The 22,021-nt window shown below is 50.1% G+C and overlaps 1 protein-coding gene across 3 annotated transcripts; it reads right to left on the reverse strand.

The window, feature by feature from the left end:
- Window positions 1-234: 234 nt before the first annotated feature.
- On the reverse strand, window positions 235-15,517 carry B9D1 (B9 domain containing 1). 3 transcript variants are annotated; one of them, XM_069483239.1, is made up of 7 exons: window positions 15,306-15,517; window positions 13,581-13,649; window positions 11,122-11,233; window positions 5,232-5,328; window positions 4,646-4,708; window positions 860-927; window positions 235-543 (listed from the first exon to the last, which is right to left on the reverse strand). In XM_069483239.1, exons 1-7 carry the CDS (start codon window positions 15,366-15,368, stop codon window positions 401-403), a joined length of 615 nt encoding a protein of 204 aa, XP_069339340.1. In that variant the 5' UTR covers window positions 15,369-15,517; the 3' UTR covers window positions 235-400. The 3 variants fall into 3 exon arrangements, with proteins under 3 accessions (XP_069339340.1, XP_069339341.1, XP_069339342.1); XM_069483240.1 differs by having other exon boundaries at window positions 394-634; XM_069483241.1 differs by having other exon boundaries at window positions 527-577.
- Window positions 15,518-22,021: the final 6,504 nt, after the last annotated feature.

Here is a 22,021-nt window from a genome sequence, read left to right on the forward strand (position 1 = left end):
GACCAGGAGAACCAGGTTATGTCAGAGCTCACGTCCTGGCTGGCCCTCCTGCTGTGTGGCCTCCTGACAGCTTCCACCCAGCATGGTGGCCCAGCGGGCGAGGGGGGTGAGTGGAGGACCCTGGAGGCTGGGCGGGAACAGGCTGCGGCCCCACTGGCCTGCTCCCATGGGGGAGGTACTGAAGGGCAAAGAGGCAGCCCCAGGCCTGGGCTCTCTGAAAACGTGGCAGTTTATTGTATGAAACGATTCTGTCCTCCCCAGCCCCCACCACAGGCTGTGCTTCAGCTGAGGGGTCAGTGGCCGACTCCGGAAAGACAGCCCTTCACTATCTGAGAGCTGCTCAGCCCGCGCGGCCAGACTCAGCGTGGGGGCACCATGGGGGCACAGGGGGACGATGCCTTCACCCGGGGGTGCCCTGGGGCAGGCTGGGCCCTGGGTCGCTCTGTGTGTCTGCAGGCCGGCTGCTGTAGCCCAGCTTCCTCATGTCCTTGGTCACCACGTTGAAGAGGAGGGTGACGAAGCCCTGAGACCGGACACGGGTCACTGGGGACAGAAGGTCAGCGTCAACTGGGCTGGGCTGGGGCAGAGGTGGACCCCAGCTGCTTTGGGAATCTCTCTGCCTCAGTGTTCTCTTCTGTAAAGTGAGAATGACAGCGCCTGGACTGTCTCTCTCGCTGGAAGGCAAAGGGGCTGAAGCAGGGACAGACAGACATGGCAACCCCTCTGTTCTCCCACCAGGCCCTCATCTGGGAAAGTTCCTAGGCCAGCTCCCAGGAGCCGGGCAGGTCCCTGGGCACTGAGCCCACCTAGTCCCACCCAGGCTCCAACCTGCCCTTGCGGTGGAGGCGTCGTGCTTTACCTTCCCGGCCTTCACCCTGGGCCACCACCTTGGGATCTGTGTACTCGGGCCGCCGTCCCATGAACCAGCTGGGAACACAGGAGAACACGGGTGAGCAGGGCCCCTGCCTGGGTATTCCTGGCCTCAGACACCAGCTGTGGGCTCTCCTTGTTTCAGAAACCTGCTTCTCTCCCCCAACACCTCCCCCAGGGGCCAGGCCCTGGGCAAAGCCTTCCCGAGCCCACCCTCCTTCTGCCCGTCATTTTAACGGCGTCCCTTGTCTGAGTCACACAGACAGTGGAGGCCTGGCAGGGCTTCACCAGGTCTCAGGCCTCTGCAGCCCCACTCCTCCTGGGCTGGAGCGTCACACTTTCCCATCCCAGTCTCCCATGGGTTTGATTCACTGGGGGCTGAAAGCTGAGGGATTTGGGGCTGGGTGGGGGTGCAGCCTGAACCTAGGTGGAAATTCCAGAAATGTGACAGCCATTTAGTGAGGGAGGGGAGGGGACAGTGTGACACCCCCCCTCCCCAGGAAGGAGGCTCAAGAGTCTTCGAGGTGGGCAGAAGGGCCAGATCTGGGCCCCCGAGCTTTTCCTCTTAGTAGCGTGGGACCCAGGACAAGTCACCTCCCATCTCTGAATCTCGATCTTGCCAACTGTAAAATGGGGATCATATGGCACCTGCCTCATGGGGCGGTGGGGTGAAGGCACTCCCTTCCGACCTAGGCGGTGTGGCCCTGGGATGCTCTGCGGTGACAGACACTGTCATCTGACTCCACAAGCAGTCCTGCTAAGCGCACAGCCCTCAGCCACGAGGGCCTGGGACACCCCTGGTGGGAGCCGGCTCCAGGGACTGGCGTCCAGGCCACGCCTCCGACACACCCGCTCGAGCCGGAAAGAAGACGGTGCACTATTCCCGGCCGGGTGGGTCCGGCAGCCGCGGGCTTCGTCCCCGAGGGTGCCCAGGAGGGACTCGCGGACAACAGGCGCCCTCTGCTCCACAGCTCCGCCCGGCCGGGCCGCGTCCTCTTCCTGGGGACACACCAACCCCCACCAGGCTCCCAGCGCGGGTGGAGCCATGGGGAGGGGAGGGCCCGCTGGTAACCATGACAACGCATGGCTGTCCAAGCCACCGTCCAGCCCGTCTGCTGACAAGGGCCAGCCCTGGCTTGCGCCTCTGAAGGCAGGCAGCAGCGCCCACCGGGCCCTGGGCTCCAGGCCCCAGGGGAGGGTGTCTCGGAAGGGAAGCGAGGGGAGGGCTCCGGGCCAGCTGCCGGGGGCGATGCAGCGAAGGAGGGAACAGAGAGAAACACCAGGATGCCACTCGAGAAGGGGACAGTCTGGGCAGGCCACTGCCTCTCTCTGCGACTCCACCCTAGGGCAGGGCTCTGGCAGCACCCACCTCAGGTGGCAGTGAGGACTGAGGCACCGGAAGCAGTCCCACTGAGCCCGACGGGTCACAAGTGCTAATACACAGAGCCACCATGGCTCACTGCGTTTCTAATTCTCCCCGGGCTCCACGAGGGCAGTCTGCCCGGCGGACCTGGACCGGGCGTGAGAAGCCAGACTGTTGGGAGAATGTTCCAGGCAAGGGCGTGGGGCAGGAAGGACGCAGTGGGCCGGAGGAATGGGGGCGCAGGGGAAGCAGGCAGAGCCCCACAGCAGGGCTGTGCAGCGTTCGGGCGAAGCTGATCCTAAAGGCGCAGGATGTGACTGGGCAGGCTCTAGCGGGGAAGGCATGGCCTACGCTGTTCCGGGAACACCATTTTTGTTGCTACGGGAAGACTAGATTGGGGGAGCCGCAGTAGGCTGAGTAATGGCCCCCAAAGATAGTAGGTCCCAGTCCTTGGGAACCGTGAATGTGACCTTATGTAGAAAAAAGGTCTCCGCAGGCGTGATGGAGCCAAGGAGCTTGCGCTGGGAAGGGCCCTGGATGATCCAGGAGGCCCCGAATGCCGTCACGCGCATCCCTACACGAAGGGGAGGCAGGGGGATTTGACAACACAGAGGAGGCAGAGGCTGGAGCGACGCGGCCACAAGCCAGGGCAGGCCAGCAGCCGCCAGAGGCTGGAAGGGGCAAGGGACGGTCTCCCCAGGACCTGTGAGGGGTGCGGCCCTGCCCATGCCTTGTTTTGGGCCAGTGATAACTGCCTTTGGGTTCCTGTTCACCAGAACTGTGTGAGAGAATACATTTCTGTTGTTCTAAGCCATCAAGTCTGTGGCATTTTGTCGAAGCAGCCATGGGAAACTAACAGGGGGCAGAGAATGTTATGGGTAGGCCCTTTAGGCTGAGGAAGGACAGACATGGGGAGCAGAGGGGGAGCCCTGGAGGGTGCTGGGAGGGGAGGGAGAGAGGAGTCGAGATGCCCCAGGGCTCTGCCTGAGCAGGGAGCCTCCACGGACCCCCAACCCGTGTCCGTCTGGGAAGAGTCTGCCCATCAAATGGTGTTTGAAATGCGAGCACATGGGGGTGGGGATGGCCCCTGCACTGGGCTGCTGTCCCTCAGGGACAGGCACAAACCTCGCTGCTCTGCAAGCCACAGGCCTCTGTGGGTACAGAACCCTCACCCACCTGCAGGCCCACGCGCCTCTGTGGGCCAGGACGGCCGTGTAGACTCTCAAAGCCCCTTAATCTTCCCCAAACCCACAGACGTGCACTGCTCCACTGCTTCCCTGACAGCCCTGTGGGGTGAGTGCTGTCACCTCCAGGTGGCACTGGCCCAGGGCATCTGGTAAAGAAGTCTCTTCCCATAGGGTAGCCTCCCAGAGGGGCTCCTAGGGGCAATGGGAACCTAAATTCTTGGGCTGAGGCCAATGGAGGCACTGCTGTCCCTCCCCGCCACAGGCCTCAGAGCTCAGGGAGGCGTCCTCAGCGCTGAGGCTCGATGCCATCCTCTGCCCAGCAGGGCTCTGGCCAGGTCTCACCCCGGTACTGGCCAGGCCTGCAGGGGCCGTCTGCCAGCTGCCACCTAGGAGCCCAGAGTCGTCCACCTCCTCTCAGCTTCACTGACCTGCTGGGGGCAGCAGTGGCTGGCAGCTGAGCTGTGCCAACAGGCGCGTCCATCCTAAGCCCCCAAGTCAGCCAGCCAGGGCTAGGCTGCACGCCCCCCACCCCCGTCCCCCACCTGGACATGGTAAGGGGTAAGGACACCCTCCCCTGGGGCTTCCTCCCCGCAGGCCCTCGTGTCCTGGCCCTGCCTGCCTCCCCTGGCATCTCGCCACATCTCCCCTTGCTCACCACTTACCAGCCAGACATCCTGGCTGCCCCTAACGTGCAAGGCCCACACTGTCCTCAGGGCCTGGAACATGCTGTTCCCTGTGCCCACCATGTTCTCCCCCCACCCCCATCTTCCCACGGCTGCTCCAGTCTCTGCTCAAATGTCAGCTCCTCCCAGAGGCCCCATATGTAAAGTCATTTAGTAACTTACTGAGAAAAGCTACCCGTTATCTTATTACTGTTTTAAGGTGTTCAGCTCACACTGCTGTATCCTGTTTACTACCTTTTAATGTCACAATATGTCATGAGCATTCTCTCATCAGACAAGAGTGTTTCCTCTGCTCCATCCGACACAAAGACTTTTAACAAGGCACGGAGCAAAGCTGCGTGGACGCGTGCTGCTAGAACAGCGGCTGTAGGGAGCCCAGTGACTCCCAGCACCCCCATGGGACCTGTTTCTAGTAGTCCCCACTCGGTGGAGCGACTTGAAGATCTGAGGAGGTGACCAGGCACATAAAGAGGGATGGAATGTGACACCCATTCCTCCTCTGGATCAGAAAGAGGGGCCAAGGGTTCGGGTAGAAAACTCACCTTGTAAACTTCTGCAGTTTAGACGTAGATTCCGGGACAAACATGGGGATGGTCCTCTTGTGCCTGAAACAAATGTTTTCGCAGACAGATGCAGAGCAACAGGCAAGTGACGGAGCTTTCTGAGCCTCCAGCGAGCCGCAAGCAGCAACACTCACAGATCAGGCCGGTGCAGCGTGGTGGAGTCAAGGTCAATGCCAACAAATCTAACCTGCGCTGGCTGAGCGCGGGAGACAGCAGTGACCACCACCTGCCCGGGCCCAGCCTCACAGAGGTCAGAGTCCGTGAGGGTCTTTTTCTTTTCAGGGCCCGCTCCCTCCCCACCCCGGGTGGTGTGCAGCTGGCAGCGTGAGCCTCGCCACCCACCTGCGTGCGTTTCTTCCCAGATCCGGGCTGCACCCCGCACCCTCCATGCCAAGCTGCCCAGGCCCCTGGGGGGCCCCAGAGGATTCCCAGCCTGACGCCGGGACAGATGAGGTGATGTCTGTCCCCAGGACAAGCCCTGTTGAGGGTGCCTGGGTCCCAAGGCGAGCATGGCCCAGTGAGAGACAGGCTGAGGCCCAGCGACCAGGTCAGAGTGAGGTCCTACCGGCCAGGTGAGAAGGGCACGTGCACCGCCCCGTAGCCTCGGACCACATCGTTCCCGAACACGTCTGGTCCATACACACTGAGCACAATCTGTGGCCCTTGGGAAGGACAAGACAGGGGGTTAGCGGGTGGGGAAACACAGGGGAGGTGCAGGGCAGAGAACGGGGTGTCGGGCTGAATCACAGGATGGTGCTGAAACCCTGGGGCTGCAGGCTTGAGGGAGGGCAGAAGAGATGTGGGAACCCGGACTGCACCAAGGGCTTCTGCCCACCCTTCCTGTGCCTCCAGTGATGCCTGGGCATGCACTCTCCACCACCCCTTTCACAGCTGGGGAGACAGAGCCAAAATGGTGTCCCTACTCTGTCACTTGACGGACACAGCAAGTGCCTCTGCAGGCCCTGTGCTAGGCACTGGTCCCCAGCTGTGATCAGAGCAGACGAAGGGCCTGCCTGCTCTCTGGGAGCGTCCTTCCTCATGGAGACGGTCACAGTCAGACACGCACCAGACGGGCTCACAGGACGGGGGCGAGGGGCTTGGTTTGGGGGTGTCAAAGAGAAGTGAGAAAACAAAGACCTTCTGGGCAGCTGCCTTTAAAAATTAACAATGACACCTGTTTCCTGCTAACATCAGGTCCCATTAGGTGCTTTCACCTCGTTAGTTTCTCTGTCCTCTACGTGTAAGGGAGAGATCACTGATTGCCCCAGTGAAAGGGGAGGCAGTGAGGCCCAGGAAGGGCCCGGAGGTGGCCTGCCAGGCTCCAATCCTGCCACCTCAGTGACCTCAGGCAAGTTACCTAACCTCTCTGCCCCTCAGTTTCCTCATCTCTGAAACACTTGGCAGAGAGCCTATGTGTAGTGAGCGCTCACGAAATATTAGGGTCAGGTTTGCACCCCCACCAAAGGTGCCCACTCTTCTGAATTGCAGGAAACCAACTCTTTTCTTTAAGGCTTCACTGCCAAAGAATGCGTCCCACACATGGTATTTTAGTTTTATCCATGTTTTTGTAACTTTATATAAAAGGAATCATAGGCTGGGTGCAGGGGTTCACGCCTATAATCCCAGCAGTTTGGGAGACTGAAATTGGGGGATTGTTTGAAGCCAGGAGGTTGAGACCAGCATGAGCAACATAGTGAGACTTTATCTCTATAAAACATTAAAAAAATGAGCTGGGCATGGTGGTGCACAACTGTATTCCCAGCTACTCGGGAGGCAGAGGCAGGAGGATCGCTTGAGCCCGTGAGTCTGAGCTATGATGACACCACTGCACTCCAGTGTGGGCAACAACAGAGTGTGACCCTGTCTCAAAAAAAAAAAAAAAAAAAAAGGAATCAGGTAGTATGTATATTTCCTCTTTAATTCAACATTACGTTTGTGGGATTCACTCAAATGGTTTCATGTACAGGGGTTTGCTAATTTTCAATGCTGTATTATATTCTACAATCAAAATATGCCACAGTAACCATTCACTCTAGTGCTGACGGACAGGCAGTCTGTCCCTCCTCTGGGGGCTGTGGCACACAGTGAGGGGCTGAGCACTGTCGCACAGGCTCTTGGCACACTTCTCTGGTGGGAGTACACCCAAGAAGGGCATCAGTGTAAACTCCTTTTTTTTTTTTTTGAGACAGAGTCTCACTCTGTTGCTTGGGCTAGAGTGCCGTGGCATCAGCCTCGCTCACAGCAACCTCAAACTCCTGGGCTCAAGCAATCCTTCTGCCTCAGCCTCCCGAGCAGCTGGGACTACAGGCATGAGCCACCATGCCCAGCTAATTTTTTCTATATATAATTTTAGTTGTCCAGCTAATTTCCATTTTTTTTTTTTTTTTTTAGTAGAGATGGGGATCTCGCTCTTGCTCACACTGGTCTCGAACTCCTGACCTCAAGTGATCCTCCTGCCTGGGCCTCCCAGAGTGCTAGGATTACAGGAGTGAGCCACCGCGCCCAGCAGAGTTTCTTCTTTTTAATGTCTCCAACAGGCATTCGAATCAAAATAATGCTGATCTAAAAAAAAAGAAGTCGGGGAATGTTTAATCTTTTTGGTTCTAAGAGTTTTGTGTAAGCCTGGTGTTATTTCTTCCTTAAATATTCGGTGGAATTCACTATAAAGACATTTGGGCCTGGAGTTTCGTGAGAAAATTTCTAATTAATTACAGGTTCAATTTAATAGATACAGGACTACTCATATTCTCTTTCTTTTTGTGTCAGTTTTGGTAGTTAAATTTTTCTAGGAATTTGACCATTTTGTTTAACTTGCCAAATGTATTGGCAAATGGCTATTCTTAATATCTTTTCATTGTCTGCAAAATCTGTGATTATGTCCCTTTTTTCATTCTTGCCATTTTCTGTCTTCTCTTATTGATCATCTTAACCTACACGTTTCAATTGTAAAAAACAACTTTTTTCTTTTTAGTTTTTTGAATTGATATGTGAGAAGGTAACTTGTCTTTTTTCATCTTCTCTAATGTAAATGCTTCCTGTTTATTTCTGCTCTTTCTCATTCTTCTACTTTCTTTGGGTTTAATTTGCTGTTATTTTACTAATTTCTTTTTCTTTTTTTTTTTTTGAGACAGAGTCTCACTCTGTTGCCCAGGCTAGAGTGAGTGCCGTGGCGTCAGCCTAGCTCACAGCAACCTCAAACTCCTGAGCTCAAGCGATCCTCCTGTCTCAGCCTCCCGAGTAGCTGGGACTACAGGCATGCACCACCATGCCCGGCTAATTTTTTCTCTATGTATTTTTAGCTGTCCATATAATTTCTTTCTATTTTTAGTAGAGATGGGGTCTCGCTCTTGCTCAGGCTGGTCTCGAACTCCTGAGCTCAAACGATCCGCCCACCTCGGCCTCCCAGAGTGCTAGGATTACAGGCGTGAGCCACCGCGCCCGGCCTATTTTACTAATTTCTTAAAATGGTGCTTAGATTACTAATTTTCCAGCCTATCTTCTTTTCTAACATACGCATTTAAAACTACAAAATTTCCTTGTAACCAGGATTTTAACTGCCCCCTACAAGTTTAAATAGCCAAGTATTTTCACCATAATTCAATTCAAAATTCCATTATTATTTCTTCTTTGACATATGGGTTATTTTTAGAAGCGATTTTTTTTCTTATCTTTCAAACATCATTAACCGTTTGTTATTGATCCCTAACTTAATTTCATTATGGCCAAAGAAAATACTCTACTCCCCCAGAAAAGATGAAAGTTTCCCAATGAATCCTTGATTACTCACTACCTAGATTACCGTAGCGGCTGACTGTGCTAGCTTTAGCACGTATCTTCCCACGCTTCAGTCAATCCATCCTACTTATTGTGAGGAATTTCAAAGTTGCAGATATCTGTACACTTTCTCTTTAAAACATTTTTTAAATTAAAAAAATCTTTAATTCTTATGGGTACCTAATAGTTGTATATGTACTTTTTTTTTTTTTTTGAGACAGAATCTTGCTCTGTCACCTGGGCTAGAGTGCAATGGCTTCATCACAGCTCACAGCAACCTCAAACTCCTGGGTTTAAGTGATTCTCCTGCCTTAGCCTCCTGAGCTGGGACTACAGGTACACACCACCACACCTGTTTAAATTTTTTTCTATTTTTGGAGAAACGGGGTCTTGCTCTTGCTCAGGCTGGTCTTGAATTCCTGGCCTCAAGCGATCCTCTCACCTTGGCCTCCCAGAGTGCTAGGATTACAGGCATGAGCCACCGTGCCTGGCCAGTGTACACTTTCTTTAAAATACTTCATTATGTATATCATTAACTAGAGCTCAACATTTTTTCATAGTTCTTGAGATAAAATTTACACATAACAAAACACACAAGTCTTAAGTATACTATTCAATGGATTTTTGACAAATTCTTTTCAGCTTTGGTTTTCATCAGTTTTTTTATTATGCATCTAGGCATGGATTTCTTACATTTAGTCTGCTTGAGGTTTGTCGTCTTGAATCTGTGGCTTAATGTCTTTCCTCATTTTTGGGAAAAACTGCAGCTATTTATCTCTTCCAATATTGCCTCTGTCTCGTTCTCTCTCCTCTCCTAGGATTCCAATCACATACCGTAGACTTACTATTAATATATTCTGTCTCCTGCTCTCTCATCTATATTTTCTATTCTTGTATTTCATTGCAGACGTGTTCCTTTGAACTTTCAGTGTATCATTATCTCTTCAGTTATGTCTAATCTGCTGAGCTCCTACTTTTGGTTATCATATTTTTCAGTTCTAGAATTTCTATTAGAATCTTTTAAAAATGTCAGATACTCTAGTTCTCTGCCATGATTGTCAATATTATGTTTTATCTCTTTTGGTCATGGTAAGAATGTATCTGAAAATTCTAGCATCTGGAGTTCCTGTTTATCTCCTGCCTTATTTTTGCTGGTTAACCTTCATGTTATCTTAAGGTGCCTTTTATATGCCAGACATTATATTTGAAAAAATATAGAATAATTTGAGGATTCCTGTTTCCTATTTGCTTTTTCCAGGTGGCTTGGCTATAACACTTTTGGAGCTTAATCCAAAAATCAGGGGGTTGGAATGATCAGAGGCCGGGCTGCCATCCCCGTGAGGCTGCCCTACTTCCATCTCTCCCTTAGTTCTAGGGCAGCTCTTTGAGGCCTCAATCCAAGTTGCAAAGATTTCCCTGCGGCCCTCTGCCCCACACCAACCCCTTGGAGGGTTCTGAACATGTGTTTTTGTCCCCTGGGCCCAGAGAGGCTGTCAAAGGTCTTGATCAGTCTCCCGGTCACCTCTGCTGGAATCGGCAAACACTCTCAGGGGAGATGCAACCGGGGTCACATCTCTGGACTTCTGTTCTCCTGGATCCTGCCTGGTAGATCTCCATGACTTTGCTAACTCTCTGAAGCCTTCAAGGTAGTTGTGTTTTGTTCTTGTTTTTTAGTATTTTATTTACTTCTCCTGGCCATCCTCAGCAGGAGCAGGCTGTTCCTACCCTTGGTGCATTGTCCCAGGAAGTCTACCAAAGCTCTTACTCAGGGACGATGACAGCAGGATGGACGTCCCTGCCCAGAAGGACCACAGGCAGCCCTTGTTCCAGAACTGCTGCACTCTGGTGAACTGGACCCAGGCCACTTGCAGTACAAAGGCCTGGACTATGAAATTAGATGGGGCTGACTTTAAATCCACACTCGGCTACTGGCTGGAAAGCAGAAGGCAAGTGATACCAGTTTTGAGTCTCAGTTTCCCAAGATGGGAAAAGAAATGGAGAGAAGTCTGTCTGCCAGAAAGGACTAGGAAGCTTGGACAAGTCCACATAAAGTATTCATAGCCCCCATGGAGCCTAACCCCAGGGTTTGTATACAGTAGGCACTTATTAAGTGAAAGGAAACAATTAGAATGGTTAATAATGACCAAGGTAGGAGGTTAACATTGCAAGCCAGGAAGCCCTTGGGAAGGAGGCAGGAGGTAGGATGTGGGAAGTGTATCTGGGCAGAGGGAACAGCATGAACAAAGGCTCAGAAGAGGGCACTTGAGGCGCGAGTGTTAGCGTCTGGCTGGAGCACAGCAGGCCATGGGAAGTCAAGAGGCAAAGGGTCACGCCTCCAGGCCAGATGGCTGCAGTCTGTATACCAGGCCCAGGAATCTGCCCTTCACTGGCACAGCGACTAGCAAAGGTGTCCACTGGGGCCTGACCCGATCCACTCTGAACTTGCACAAGGCCAGCAGCACAGCATGTAGAAGATGAACTGGGTTGGAGTGGGGATGAGGAAGAGGAGGGAAAAGGCCAGGTGGCCAGAGAGACAACATCAAAGGCTGGTGCAAGAGCCCAGGTGACAGGTAGTAATGACATGAATGTGGACAGTGGTGGGTGGGACGAGGCAGAGGCTGCCCTGGGAGTGCTGCGTGCAAGCTCTGGGCCCCTGTCCCCCAGGGCCTCTGCAGACTCACAGCCAAAGGGGTTGGTGCTTTTAAAGGTGATGTCGATGGGGAAGTTCCACACCAGTGCTTGGCATGCATCTCGGCTCTTGGATGTGATCTGTGAGATCCCCTCCTCCAGACCCTGTGGGGACAATTGACAGAGTCAACTGGTATCTGAGCACCAGGCTGCCATGGCTCCTCCCCTTGCCTTGGGTGGGCAGCTGCCAAAGCTGTTTCCTCAGCTACTTTCTACCAAGACACTAACTTCCCAAAAAACGGGACTAAGAAGTAACAGAGCATCTCTTAGTCTGGTACTTTAATGCATTATCTTATCAAAGCGTGACAACACAGGAGGCCAGCCACTCTCCCAGGCACTAGATCCTGTCCCCTCTTGCCTTGCTGAAGGCAATGGCGCCGACACTGTTTGCACTGCCCCTCCTGCACCACCATTCTCACCTGGGCATCCCCTTGGCATACCCGTATGTACGATTTTCTCAATCACAAGCGATCTCTCCTGATTCTACCTGCTCCTCCACCTGCCTGACGATTCTTTCCTCCCCTTTACGGCAAAACCCCTCAAAAGAGTTGTCACACTCACCAGCTCCAATTCCTCCTCTGCTGTTTTCTCATGAACCCACTGCAATCTGACTACTGGCTCCCCCACTCTATCAAAGGGTTTTTTCAAATAACACCAGTGACCTTGACATTGCTATATCCATGATCATTTCTGTCCTCATTTTATTTGACTCATCACAAGCATCTGACACAGCTGATCACTTCTGGAAGCTGATCTGCTTCTTGATACACTTTCTTCCCTTGCTTCTGGGTCTTTCTACCTCACGGGGTGGCTCCTGCTTAGGTGCTCTTGCCGGTTCCTTCCCAGCATTGCATGTCCTGAGGCTGCGTCTCTGGCTGGCTCCTCTCCTGTATTTGCTGATCTCACGGCTTTCAATGTGGTCTAGAAGTTGACAATTCCCAAATTCACCTCTCTAGCCTGGTCCTCGCCTCTGAACTCCAGATCAGCATCGCCCCATCTCCCACTGCCAACCTCGCATCTCCACTTGGATATCTAGTGGGCATCTCAACCGTAACCCATGCTGGGCTGGGCTCTAGGGAGCCGTCCCAAATGTGCTCTATCCATAGTCGTCTCACTGAAGGCAGCTCTCTACTTCCAAGTGCTCAGCCTAAAAACCTCGGTGTGATTCGTAACCCCTCTTTCTCGCACACTCCACATCTGTCCAACAGGAAATCCTGTCAGCTCAATCTTCAAAGTGTACCTGAAATCCAACCACCCCTCACCACCCACTGCTGCCGTCCTGCTCTCCCACATGTGCCAGTGTCACAGCCAGCTGGTCTCCCTGCTCTTGCCCTTGCCCCTGCAATTTATTCTCAGCATAAAAGCCAGAGGGATCTTTTTAAAACATGAGTCAGGTCACTTTCTTCCACGTGCAAAACTCTCCGATGAGGTCCCATCTCCCCTTGAGTAAAGGTCATGGTCCTTACTCTGACCTTCTAAGCCCTACAAGATCTGCCACCCTGCCCCAGGGCCTTTGCACTCTCTGCTCCTTCTGCCTGGAAAGTTCTTTCCACAGATTTCCACATAGCTTGTTCCCTCACTTCCTTCAGGCCTTGGCTCAAAAGTCACATTTTCAGTGAGGCCTTCCCTGGCTGCCTTGAGTCCAGCCTCCCTCTTACCCTTCAGTCCTCTTGCTTCCTGGCTTCACTTCCCCTCCGCACTTCTTATTAGCTAAATACCAGAATACGTGCTATTGATTATCTGTCCCCCCCACAGGAGAGAATGCGGACTGCAGAAAGACAGGACTTCTGTCTGGCTCTGTTCACCACTGTATCCCCAGCACCCAGGAGACTCTCAATCAACAGTCTGTCAATGAATGGGTGAAAGGAAAATAAGTATTATCATCTCAGTTGTACAAATAGGGAAACTGAGGCTGAGGAGGTTAAATAAGTTGAGCCTCGCTTTCTTAAACTGACGTGAGGATTAAATAAGCGCTTTGTAAATAGTAATGTGTGGTGCCGGCCGAAGATGTCACCACCGTCCCTCTCCCGTGGAGACAGGCTGCCCCTTGGGAAGTCTCGGCAGGAGAGCGCCTATTCTGCCTTCTGACTCTCCAGCGTCCTCCCCGGCGGCTAAGGAGAGGCCAAATGGTGAGGGGACTGGCCCAGAGTGTCTACAGCCCAGCCGCGTCCCGGCTGGGTGGCTGGGAAGACCCTGCCCGTGTGGTCGTCTTTGCTGCCACACGCAAGCTCACGGGATCGGGTATGTGAGTGAGTGCAGTCTTGGGGGATGGATCGGGGAGCCCAGCAGTGGCTGTGCTCTATGCTCTAGCTTTACCAGGAACAAACTGAGGTTTGGGTTCCCTCTAGAACTTGGTGTCTACCTCTCAATGGTTCTGAATGCAGAGACGAAGGGTGTGATCAACACCTTTGGAAACCGCAACAAGTCATGAAAGCCCAAGAGCCCAGCTTACCGCTGTGGGGGCCCAGTCCTGGCCATACACAAAGCAGTACTTGCAGTAGAGGTTGTCGAACTCTGGAAACTGTGGGAAAAGCACACATGTATCCTGTTTACCGCGACGCATGCTGAGGCCGGTGCATCTGCTAGCAGCAATTCTGAACAGGAGGCACCTGGGCTGGGGTCTCAGAGACAGCTGGGGATGCGGACATGCAGTTTAGTGGAGAGGCTGGGGACACGGATGTGGGAGAGTCCCGAGCTGCTGCCACCCCTGAGCCTGAGCCTTGTCTGATATGCCCTTCCTATTTCTTCATCTGGAAGACTCCTGCTCATCCTTCAAAACATATCCTGCTGGGAGCCTGCCCCTAACTCCTAGGCTGGTTTAAGGGCTACTTCTTGGCTCCTTCAGCTCCTGTGCTTCCCTCCATCAAAGCACTGATTGCCTGTGTCTACATCTGTCAACTCCAGGGAACAGGTTTGATGCCCTTCTGCGTCCCCAGTGCCTGGCACAGGGGTGGGCACAGACGAGGTCTAAGGGAATGGTGCTGAAGTGAAAGGTCTGAGAACCTGGGAAGCCATCAGGACATGCTTGGCTGGAGCTGAGGGCCTGGAGAGAGGGAGGGGCCCAGCACAGAGGGAGAAGGAACAGTGTGTGTGTGTGGGGGGGGCACTGAGAGCACAGAGGCCTGTGACCCAGCCCAGCTGAGAGGCCCTAATGGGATAGAGCAGGAGAAAAGGGGAAGATGATCTGGGCATGAGGCCATGGCGGAGGACAGGGTGGGAGCACAGGGCTGTATCCCTGACGAAACGGGAAAGCAGGAGACACTTACTGAGCATCAGGCCCTGTCAGTGCTGTCCCTGAACCATCTCAGTTAATCCTCACAATAATATAAATAATAAACACCATCTCCAACAGCCTGGAAGGACAGTGTAACAAAGCTTTGAGGTCAGACAGACCTGGGTTCAGTTCCCAGCTATGCCACTTCCTTTGGGGGAAGTCTTCCCAGATGTAAAAGGTGATGTTAGTGATGCCTACCGCACAAGGCTGTTGTAAGGATTGCATAAAGCCGTGCTGGGCACGGAGTTTGGTGCACAGCAAGGACTTGTTGAATGCTGAGGGGTTTTTGTTGTTGCTGTTGTTAGAGACGGTGCCTTGCTACGTTTTCCTGCTGGTTTCAAACTCCTGGCCTCAAGTGATCCTCCTGCTTCCACCTCTTGAAGTGTTGCGATTACAGGCGTGAGCCCCTGCGCCTAGTTTATATTTACTTATAATAAATGGTTCTTATAAAGTGTAGGAGGATGGAGAGTAGGTTCGGTTAGACACGCACACACTATTCTTGGATCTGACTAACCAAAGCATCCAGATTCTAACTCAAGTTCACCCTGGGGGTTCTGAGAGCGGGCACTCTCTGTGCATGGCACGCGGCGCGGATCCTCCTGTTACACCCGGGAGGCTCTGGCCCGTGACTCAACCAAGTGGGCGCGATACCAGCCAGGGCCACAGGCTTGGCCGAGTGGGACCTCCGTGCTAGGTTTGTTTCCACACCTGCATATCGAGGCTAAGGATTCCCAGCAACCTCGCGCCAAGCCTCTCAAACGCTTGCTCCCCTCCCCCGCCTAACCAAGAGGCTCCGAGGAATGACATGGCTCTCCGGGGGCCACACAGCAGCCCAGGGAATTACGGGAAAGGCCCCTGGGGGGCGCTGGAGGGCGGGCCCCGGCGGGGTCCACGGCCGCTTACCTGGGCGCTCTCCACCTGCCCGTTGACCATGAGTAGGAAGACGCTAGGACTCCCGGCCGCCATGGCAGGGCTGGGAGTTCGAGAGACCCACCTAGGCCGCGCGCGCGGTTGCTACGAGGCGCCGGGTTGCCCTGGAAACAGACGGCGTGGCGCGCGGGACGTGTTTCTCTGCAGCGACATCTTCGCGAAAGCCACTGCCTGCGTGTGTGGCAATGCGCAGGCGCAGTCAGTGGGCGCCGCCGGGAGGGGCGGAACTGCATGGAGGCGGGGCCTAAAGGAGGGCGGGGCTCCTCAGGAAGCCTGTAGTCCTAACATGCCCTTGCTGAGTGTGCGATTACAGGACATACGGGGTGAGTTACTCGGAAGTTAGAACATTCGCCAATGAACGCCAACTTAATTGGATGCCTTAATTATGTCACCTTCACTCCCAGGACATAACCCCAGGGACAGTTTGAGGACAAGATTTCAGTTCAAAATCTGTGTCTACTCTTCAGCTTTCAATACGGTCTTTCAGACAGCCATGGTCCTCTGCAACTTGGAGAATATTCGTATATTTGGCAGTTGGAAATGCAGTTCTGGGTCTCAGGAGAGAATTCGGGGGAGGAGAAAGAGATGTGAGAGTTGGAATACGTCTAAACCAGGTTGGCCTGTTTTCCAAGGCAGTTCTCTGGGAGACAGCCATCTTGAAGCAGGTGGCACTGCAAGGACGCTGCTGGCCCTCTGCTAGCGGGCGATTACTCCCTCGGGTCTCCAGACGTTGCACCAGCCCAGGACTGTTTCAAAATGACCAGAGAATCTGTGACTGTTTCAAGGTTTCCGAAACCTTAGGATCTTAACATGAAGCCATTCTCCAAGCTAGCAATGTGCTAGCTAGTAGAACACAGGAACTAATCCGAGAAAGGGGGCATTTGGGATACATTAGAAATTCAATATCAGCTCTGTAAAGTGTTTAATAATTAGCCACAGCTTTTGTCTCTATCCCTGCAGCTAGTGACATGAAAGTGATTAGGCTTCTAAAGACAGTTTAAGCTTATGAAATGTATTAACTAACAAGGTTTTTAATCAACAGTTCATTGATTCCAGCAGGACAGTTGTGAGAGCAAAAAGCTGGTAGAATAAATTTGTAGGCCAGTTCACTGCTACTTAAAAAAATCAAAGCATATGTTAGAGGAATTTAATCCCCCTCTCCCCACCTTTAATAGTAACTTTAAGACAAGGGGAAAATTTACCATAATACTAAAAATATTATTCCGATACAAAACCAGAAGCTTTGTGCCTTTCATTTATCTTCCTTTTCACATTTGCATTTTAGATAAAAGCGGTTTATAATGTGTCACTTTTATTGTCCGCACTCAATAAAAATTTCTTGAGATTTCCAATTTAAAATACCATGCCTAAGGCAGACCACTAAAATAATTGAGACTTCAGAAATATAAAAATTTGTAACCATATTAAAAATGATAAACAATATAATGTCTGAAACTTGGAGGAGTCTCCCTAACTATGAGGCTGATAGAACTGGATTGAGAACCACATCTCTCTACTTTTTCACCTGAAACAGAAACCTCCTATGAACAGACTAGAAGATTCTTCATTTCTAATTTTCTGCAAGCAACTCAGGAGTCCGGGGCTACACCAATCAGAAGACCAGGCGCCAACCCTCTCTCATGGGGCGGTGACTTTCTGAGGAAGCCGTATCACTGATCGCCATCACCATGCCCATCGGGTCCCACCTCCTGCACCCACTCCAGGATGGCAACTTGCAACAACTAGGTGGGAAACCGAGGAAAGTGGTGTTGAACTGTGTTACCTGAGCTGTGTTGACCACTGAAATGGATCCTACCACTGGCTATGGGGGTTCCAAAGAGAACAGAGAGGATGGTAACAAAATGATCAAAGTAGAATATTCCAGGACCGAAGGGTTACAAGTCTAGAGAGACATGAATTTTTACGTTACAAAGGGCTACAGATTGCCAAGTAGGCTGAAATCTTCTCAAATACCCTTGTATGCTTTTAAAGGAAAGGGAAACCAAAGAATTTTGTTTTCAGTTGAGGTTCTTCCTGGGGGTAGGAGTGTGAAGGTCTTTCATTTTCCATCATCTATATTTCTATATTATTTGGATTTTATTTTGACAATGACATTATAATCCCAAAATTAAAAATATTTCTATCTAAATATAACTAAAGGCCAGGCATGGTGGGTCACACCTATAATCCCAGTATTTTGAGAGGCTGAGGTGGGAGAATTGCTTGAGGCCAGGAGTTCAAGACCAGCCTTGGCAACATAGCAAGACCCCATCTCTACAAAAAATTAAAAAATTAGCCCAGCATGATGCCACGTGCCTGTGTTCCCAGGTAGCTACTCAGGAGGCTGAGGCAGGAGGACTGCTTGAGCCCAGGAGTTTGAGGCTGCAGTGAGCTATGATCTCCCTCACAACTGCACTCCAGCTTAGCCACAGAGCAAGACCCTGTCTCTAATATATATATATGTGTGTGTGTGTGTGTGTGTGTGTGTGTGTATATAACCACATATGTAACTAAGGATATGCTTTAATCAAAAAATGAAGGAGGCTGGGTGTGGTGGCTCATGCCTGTAATCCTAGCATTCTGAGAGGCCCAGGGGGGAGGACTGTTGAGCTCAGGAGTTCGAGACCAGCCTGAGCAAGGGTGAGACCCCATCTCTGCTAAAAACAGAAAAATTTAGCCTGGTGTGGTGGTGCACACCTGTAGTCCCAGCTACTTGGGAGACTGAGGCAGGAGGATTGGTTGAGTCCAGGAGTTTGAGGTTGCGGTGGGCTAGGTTGATGCCACAGCACTCTACTGGGGTGACAGACTGAGACTGAAAAACAAACAAAAAAACCCAGAAGGAAATGTAGGAGCTAAGAATGAGGCAGCTAAGGTATAAAAGCTGTGCCAAAGGGGGGCTTATTTGTTGTAAATATGTAAAAGTCAATGTAAATGTAAAAATTTACTCTTAAAACTAGAAGATGTGAAAGATACTAATAATCTCAGATGATACAAGCTTTTTTTAGCATAATAGATATAGAAAGCAAGAAGAAACCATATTAATTGCTTAATTTTTCATCTTTTATAAAGGCACTTAAAAATATTTATCATTGAATAACTCTAACAGTTAGGAAAATGTAAATTAAACATAGATTATTTTTAAATTTATACCATTATATACAATATATATATTTCCAGAACACTCAGAAAGAAAGGTCACAACAGAAAATCTGTATAGACAAACACATACCTCAAAGAAAATAACAAGGATATAGCATAAAACAAGGTTGTAGAGGTAAGACAAACCTGTCTAATAATATTCAATAAACTATTTTAAAGTTAACACATTATTTTTTAGGCCTCACAGTTCTTGGCCTCTCAGAAATTGTGAATGTTACTAACCACGCCCTTGTTGAGACGCCTTTCCCCTGGACTTGCACAATACCACATTCTCCCGACAGCTCTCCATCTACTTCTCCTTGTCCTGGTTGACTTAACCTTAAGTACATAGACATTTAATACTGACAGCCCTCCTGGCTTGGTGTGACACCTACTCTCAATCTGATAAAGACAAAGGCATGTGCACCCACAGCTTCAGCCAGCATCTGTATGAGAGCGACCCTCACATTTGTCATTGAAAAGCAGGTCTGTCTTCTGAGCTCCAGACCCACGCAGACCTCTGCCCACTTGTCTTCCCTCAGAACGCCTCGAAGTCGCCCCCCACACAACGTGTCTGACACTGAACTGAACTCCCAAACCCGCTCTTCCCTGAAGAAGACAGCCACGTCTTCCCGGTCTCCACGGAGGCCGTCGCCAGCACACAGGTGCTCCAGATAGAAACCCACGTCATCCTGAATGCTCCCTGACATACTTAGTGAGCCTCCCCGACACATGGCCCCTGCACCCCCTTAGCATCACCTCCCGCGGGGTGTCCTGCTCTAACCTGCTTTCAGGTCTTCTGACTTTCGATCAGATACCGCGCGCAGTGCTGCTCCATGCTGCAGCCAGAGCAATCTTTTGGCAGCACAAATCAGATAAACGGCCACTTCAAGCTCTTTGGTGACTTTCCTAGTTCTTCTGGGACAAAGCCAAAATAACTTAACATGTCCTACAAAGTCCTCATTGTCTGTCCCGTGTCTACCTTTCCTATCACCTTCCCTTTCATCTCCTCCCCCCCCACCCTACCCTGCCCTGTCTATATTAAAAGGGTCCTGTTCCCTCCTGCCACTGGGCCTTTGCATATGCTGCTTCCTCTGTCTGGAACGCACTTCTTTCATCTCTTCATTCAGTTAATTACCATTCAGGTTTCAAATTAAGTATCATTTCTCAGAGAAAACTTCTCTGACTCCCAGTGTAGTGCAGGTCCCAGATACACACCCTCACATAGTACCTTGTACTTTCCCATGAAAACATTCATCTCCATTTTAATTATATATGTGCTTGTATGTTGTTTGAATAATATCCATCTTCTTCCTCTAGACTGCAAGCCACATGAGGCCAAGGATTATATCTAGGAAAGTGCTAGACATATATTATAAGTAAATTTTTGGTGAATGAATTTATTTATACATATCATACATTCCTATAACCATTCATTCATTTAGGAAATGCTATTCTGTTCTTTTGGAGAGTAGAGAAGGACCTTGGACTCAATGCGTTTCCCAAAAAATCATCATCAGATTATGTTTCTAAAAAGCAATGTCTTTTTCACTCACAGCTGTGTTTCTGCAAAACAAAAGGGATTTTATTTTAAGAGATTCTCTTCTCTCTGAAATTAGAGCAAATCAACAGCTGGAGTATCTACGGAGCCCTTCGATCCATTTGTCTAGGGGTAGTGAGCATCTGCCTTGTACTGCTTATTTCCACTCTCCATTTGGGCCAGTGCCTGGATGCTTTGCTTTCCACACACACAGCACAAATCAACGGCTATGGTTGTTCAGAGAGATGCATTTTTCCATTTCTGTTGGAGACCAATGAAGAGTTCCCTATGGCCAGCTCTGAAACTTGATTTGCAAATGTGCCTTTGTGAAATGGGGGATACATCGAGAATTTGGTGCTGTCATCAGGTGCTTTAAATTCTGCATTTGGGTATTGCTGTCATGAAAAATAGAGTTTGTACAACTGCCCATGAGGGCCACGTTAGAGGATCTAGACCCTGTCTCAGAACAAAAGCTGGGGACAGCATAAAAAAGCATAGGAGAAACTGAAGGAATGCCACGTTGTGATGTTACACTAGCTTGCTTTCCAGCCCAAACAAAAAAATCCATGATTGTCTTCAGGAGCCACGGAGATAATGGGAATGATTTCTGTTGTGGAAGAACACAGTTTTATGGGATCCCTAAGGGAACTGAGGAATTTTTTGGTTAGAACGGAGGTGCACTCAGGCCAAGCGTCAACCTAGAAAATATGGTAAAATATTTAGCCACACTGAGATTGGAATAATCGAAACAAAAAACAGTTCTTTCAAAACAATGTATGTTTAAGTATATACATGCAAGAATTACACTGAAAACCTGTTAGAATGGCTAAAATTAAAAAGACCGACCACACCAAATGTTGGTAAGGATGGGGATAGACTGAACTCTCAGTACTGCAGGGAATGTAAAGTGCTGCAGCCACTTTGGAACAGCCAGTTGGCCACTTCTTAAAAGTTAAGTAGACATTTATCATCCCGCACTAGTTACTGATCCAAGAGAAATAAAAGCATTTGTTCATACTAACACTTGAACACAAATGTTCACAGCAGTTTCATTCGTGCTAGTCAAAAACTGGAACCAGCCCAAGTGTCCATCAAAAAGTGAATGAATAAACCAGTTGTGGTATATCTGTACGATGGAATACTACTCAGCAATAACAATGAATGAACAAAAACCAAAACTGGATGAATCTCAAAATAATTATGTTGAGTAAAATAAGCTAGAACAAAGAGAGAAAGAGAGAGAGAGAGAGAGAGAGGAAACAAACTATATGACTTAATTTGATACAAAGTTCCAGAAAATGCAAACCAATTTATAGTGACAGAGAGTGGATGAGCGGTTGCCTGGTGACAGTGTGGGTGGGTGGGCGGGCAGAGGTGGGAGGAAGGATTACCAAGGGGGGTGAAGAAACTTCAAGAGGTGATGGAAGTGTTAATTTTCTTGATGTTTATGGCTCCGTAGGTGTATACACTCACCAAAATGTATCAAAATTTTCACTTTAAATATAAGCAGTTTGTTGTATGTCAATTGTACCTCAATAAACCTACTTTTAAAATGTGTGAGCACAGAAAAAGAAAAAAAGAGAGAAAATATCAACAGTCAATTCTCACGAGAAGGGATATAATCTTGGGAAAAAAATTTTTAGAACTCAAATATTTTTTAACTAGCAAAATAAAAGATGCAAACTAAAATAATGATATATAATTTTCTTTCTATCAAACTGGGGAACTGGGGGATTGTTTTCAAGTGGTAATTTGAGTGCCAGGGACTGGGAGTTGTGTGTGTAAATGGTGCAACTTTTTCTAGGGGACACCTTTAGTGACATCAAGTACGTATCAAAGCCCTTAAAATGGTTTGTCCATTGATCCAGTAACTCTATTGCTCCATTTCTAAGAACGAGTCCTAAGGAAATCACCAAAGATGTGCACAGACACTTGCGTGCAGGGATGACGTGCTTTTCAATGTCTGGCCTGTTTGCTAGCAGATTCATGCCCACCTTTATTGCTCTGTTTC

Source organism: Eulemur rufifrons, chromosome 9 (genome assembly GCF_041146395.1).
Source record: "Eulemur rufifrons isolate Redbay chromosome 9, OSU_ERuf_1, whole genome shotgun sequence".
NCBI classification, from domain to species: domain Eukaryota; kingdom Metazoa; phylum Chordata; class Mammalia; order Primates; family Lemuridae; genus Eulemur; species Eulemur rufifrons.

Bases quoted from the DNA above. Each gene is read 5' to 3' on its own strand.
- B9D1 (XM_069483239.1), bottom strand. From the start codon at position 15,368: ATGGCGGCCGGGAGTCCTAGCGTCTTCCTACTCATGGTCAACGGGCAG. The intron at 5,329-11,121 runs GTGAGTCTGCAG...GTCCTTCCCAAG, and splicing joins AAGCACCAACCCCTTTGGCT to GGCCACAGATTGTGCTCAGT. The intron at 928-4,645 runs GTGAGTTTTCTA...CTGTGTTCCCAG, and splicing joins AAACTGCAGAAGTTTACAAG to CTGGTTCATGGGACGGCGGC.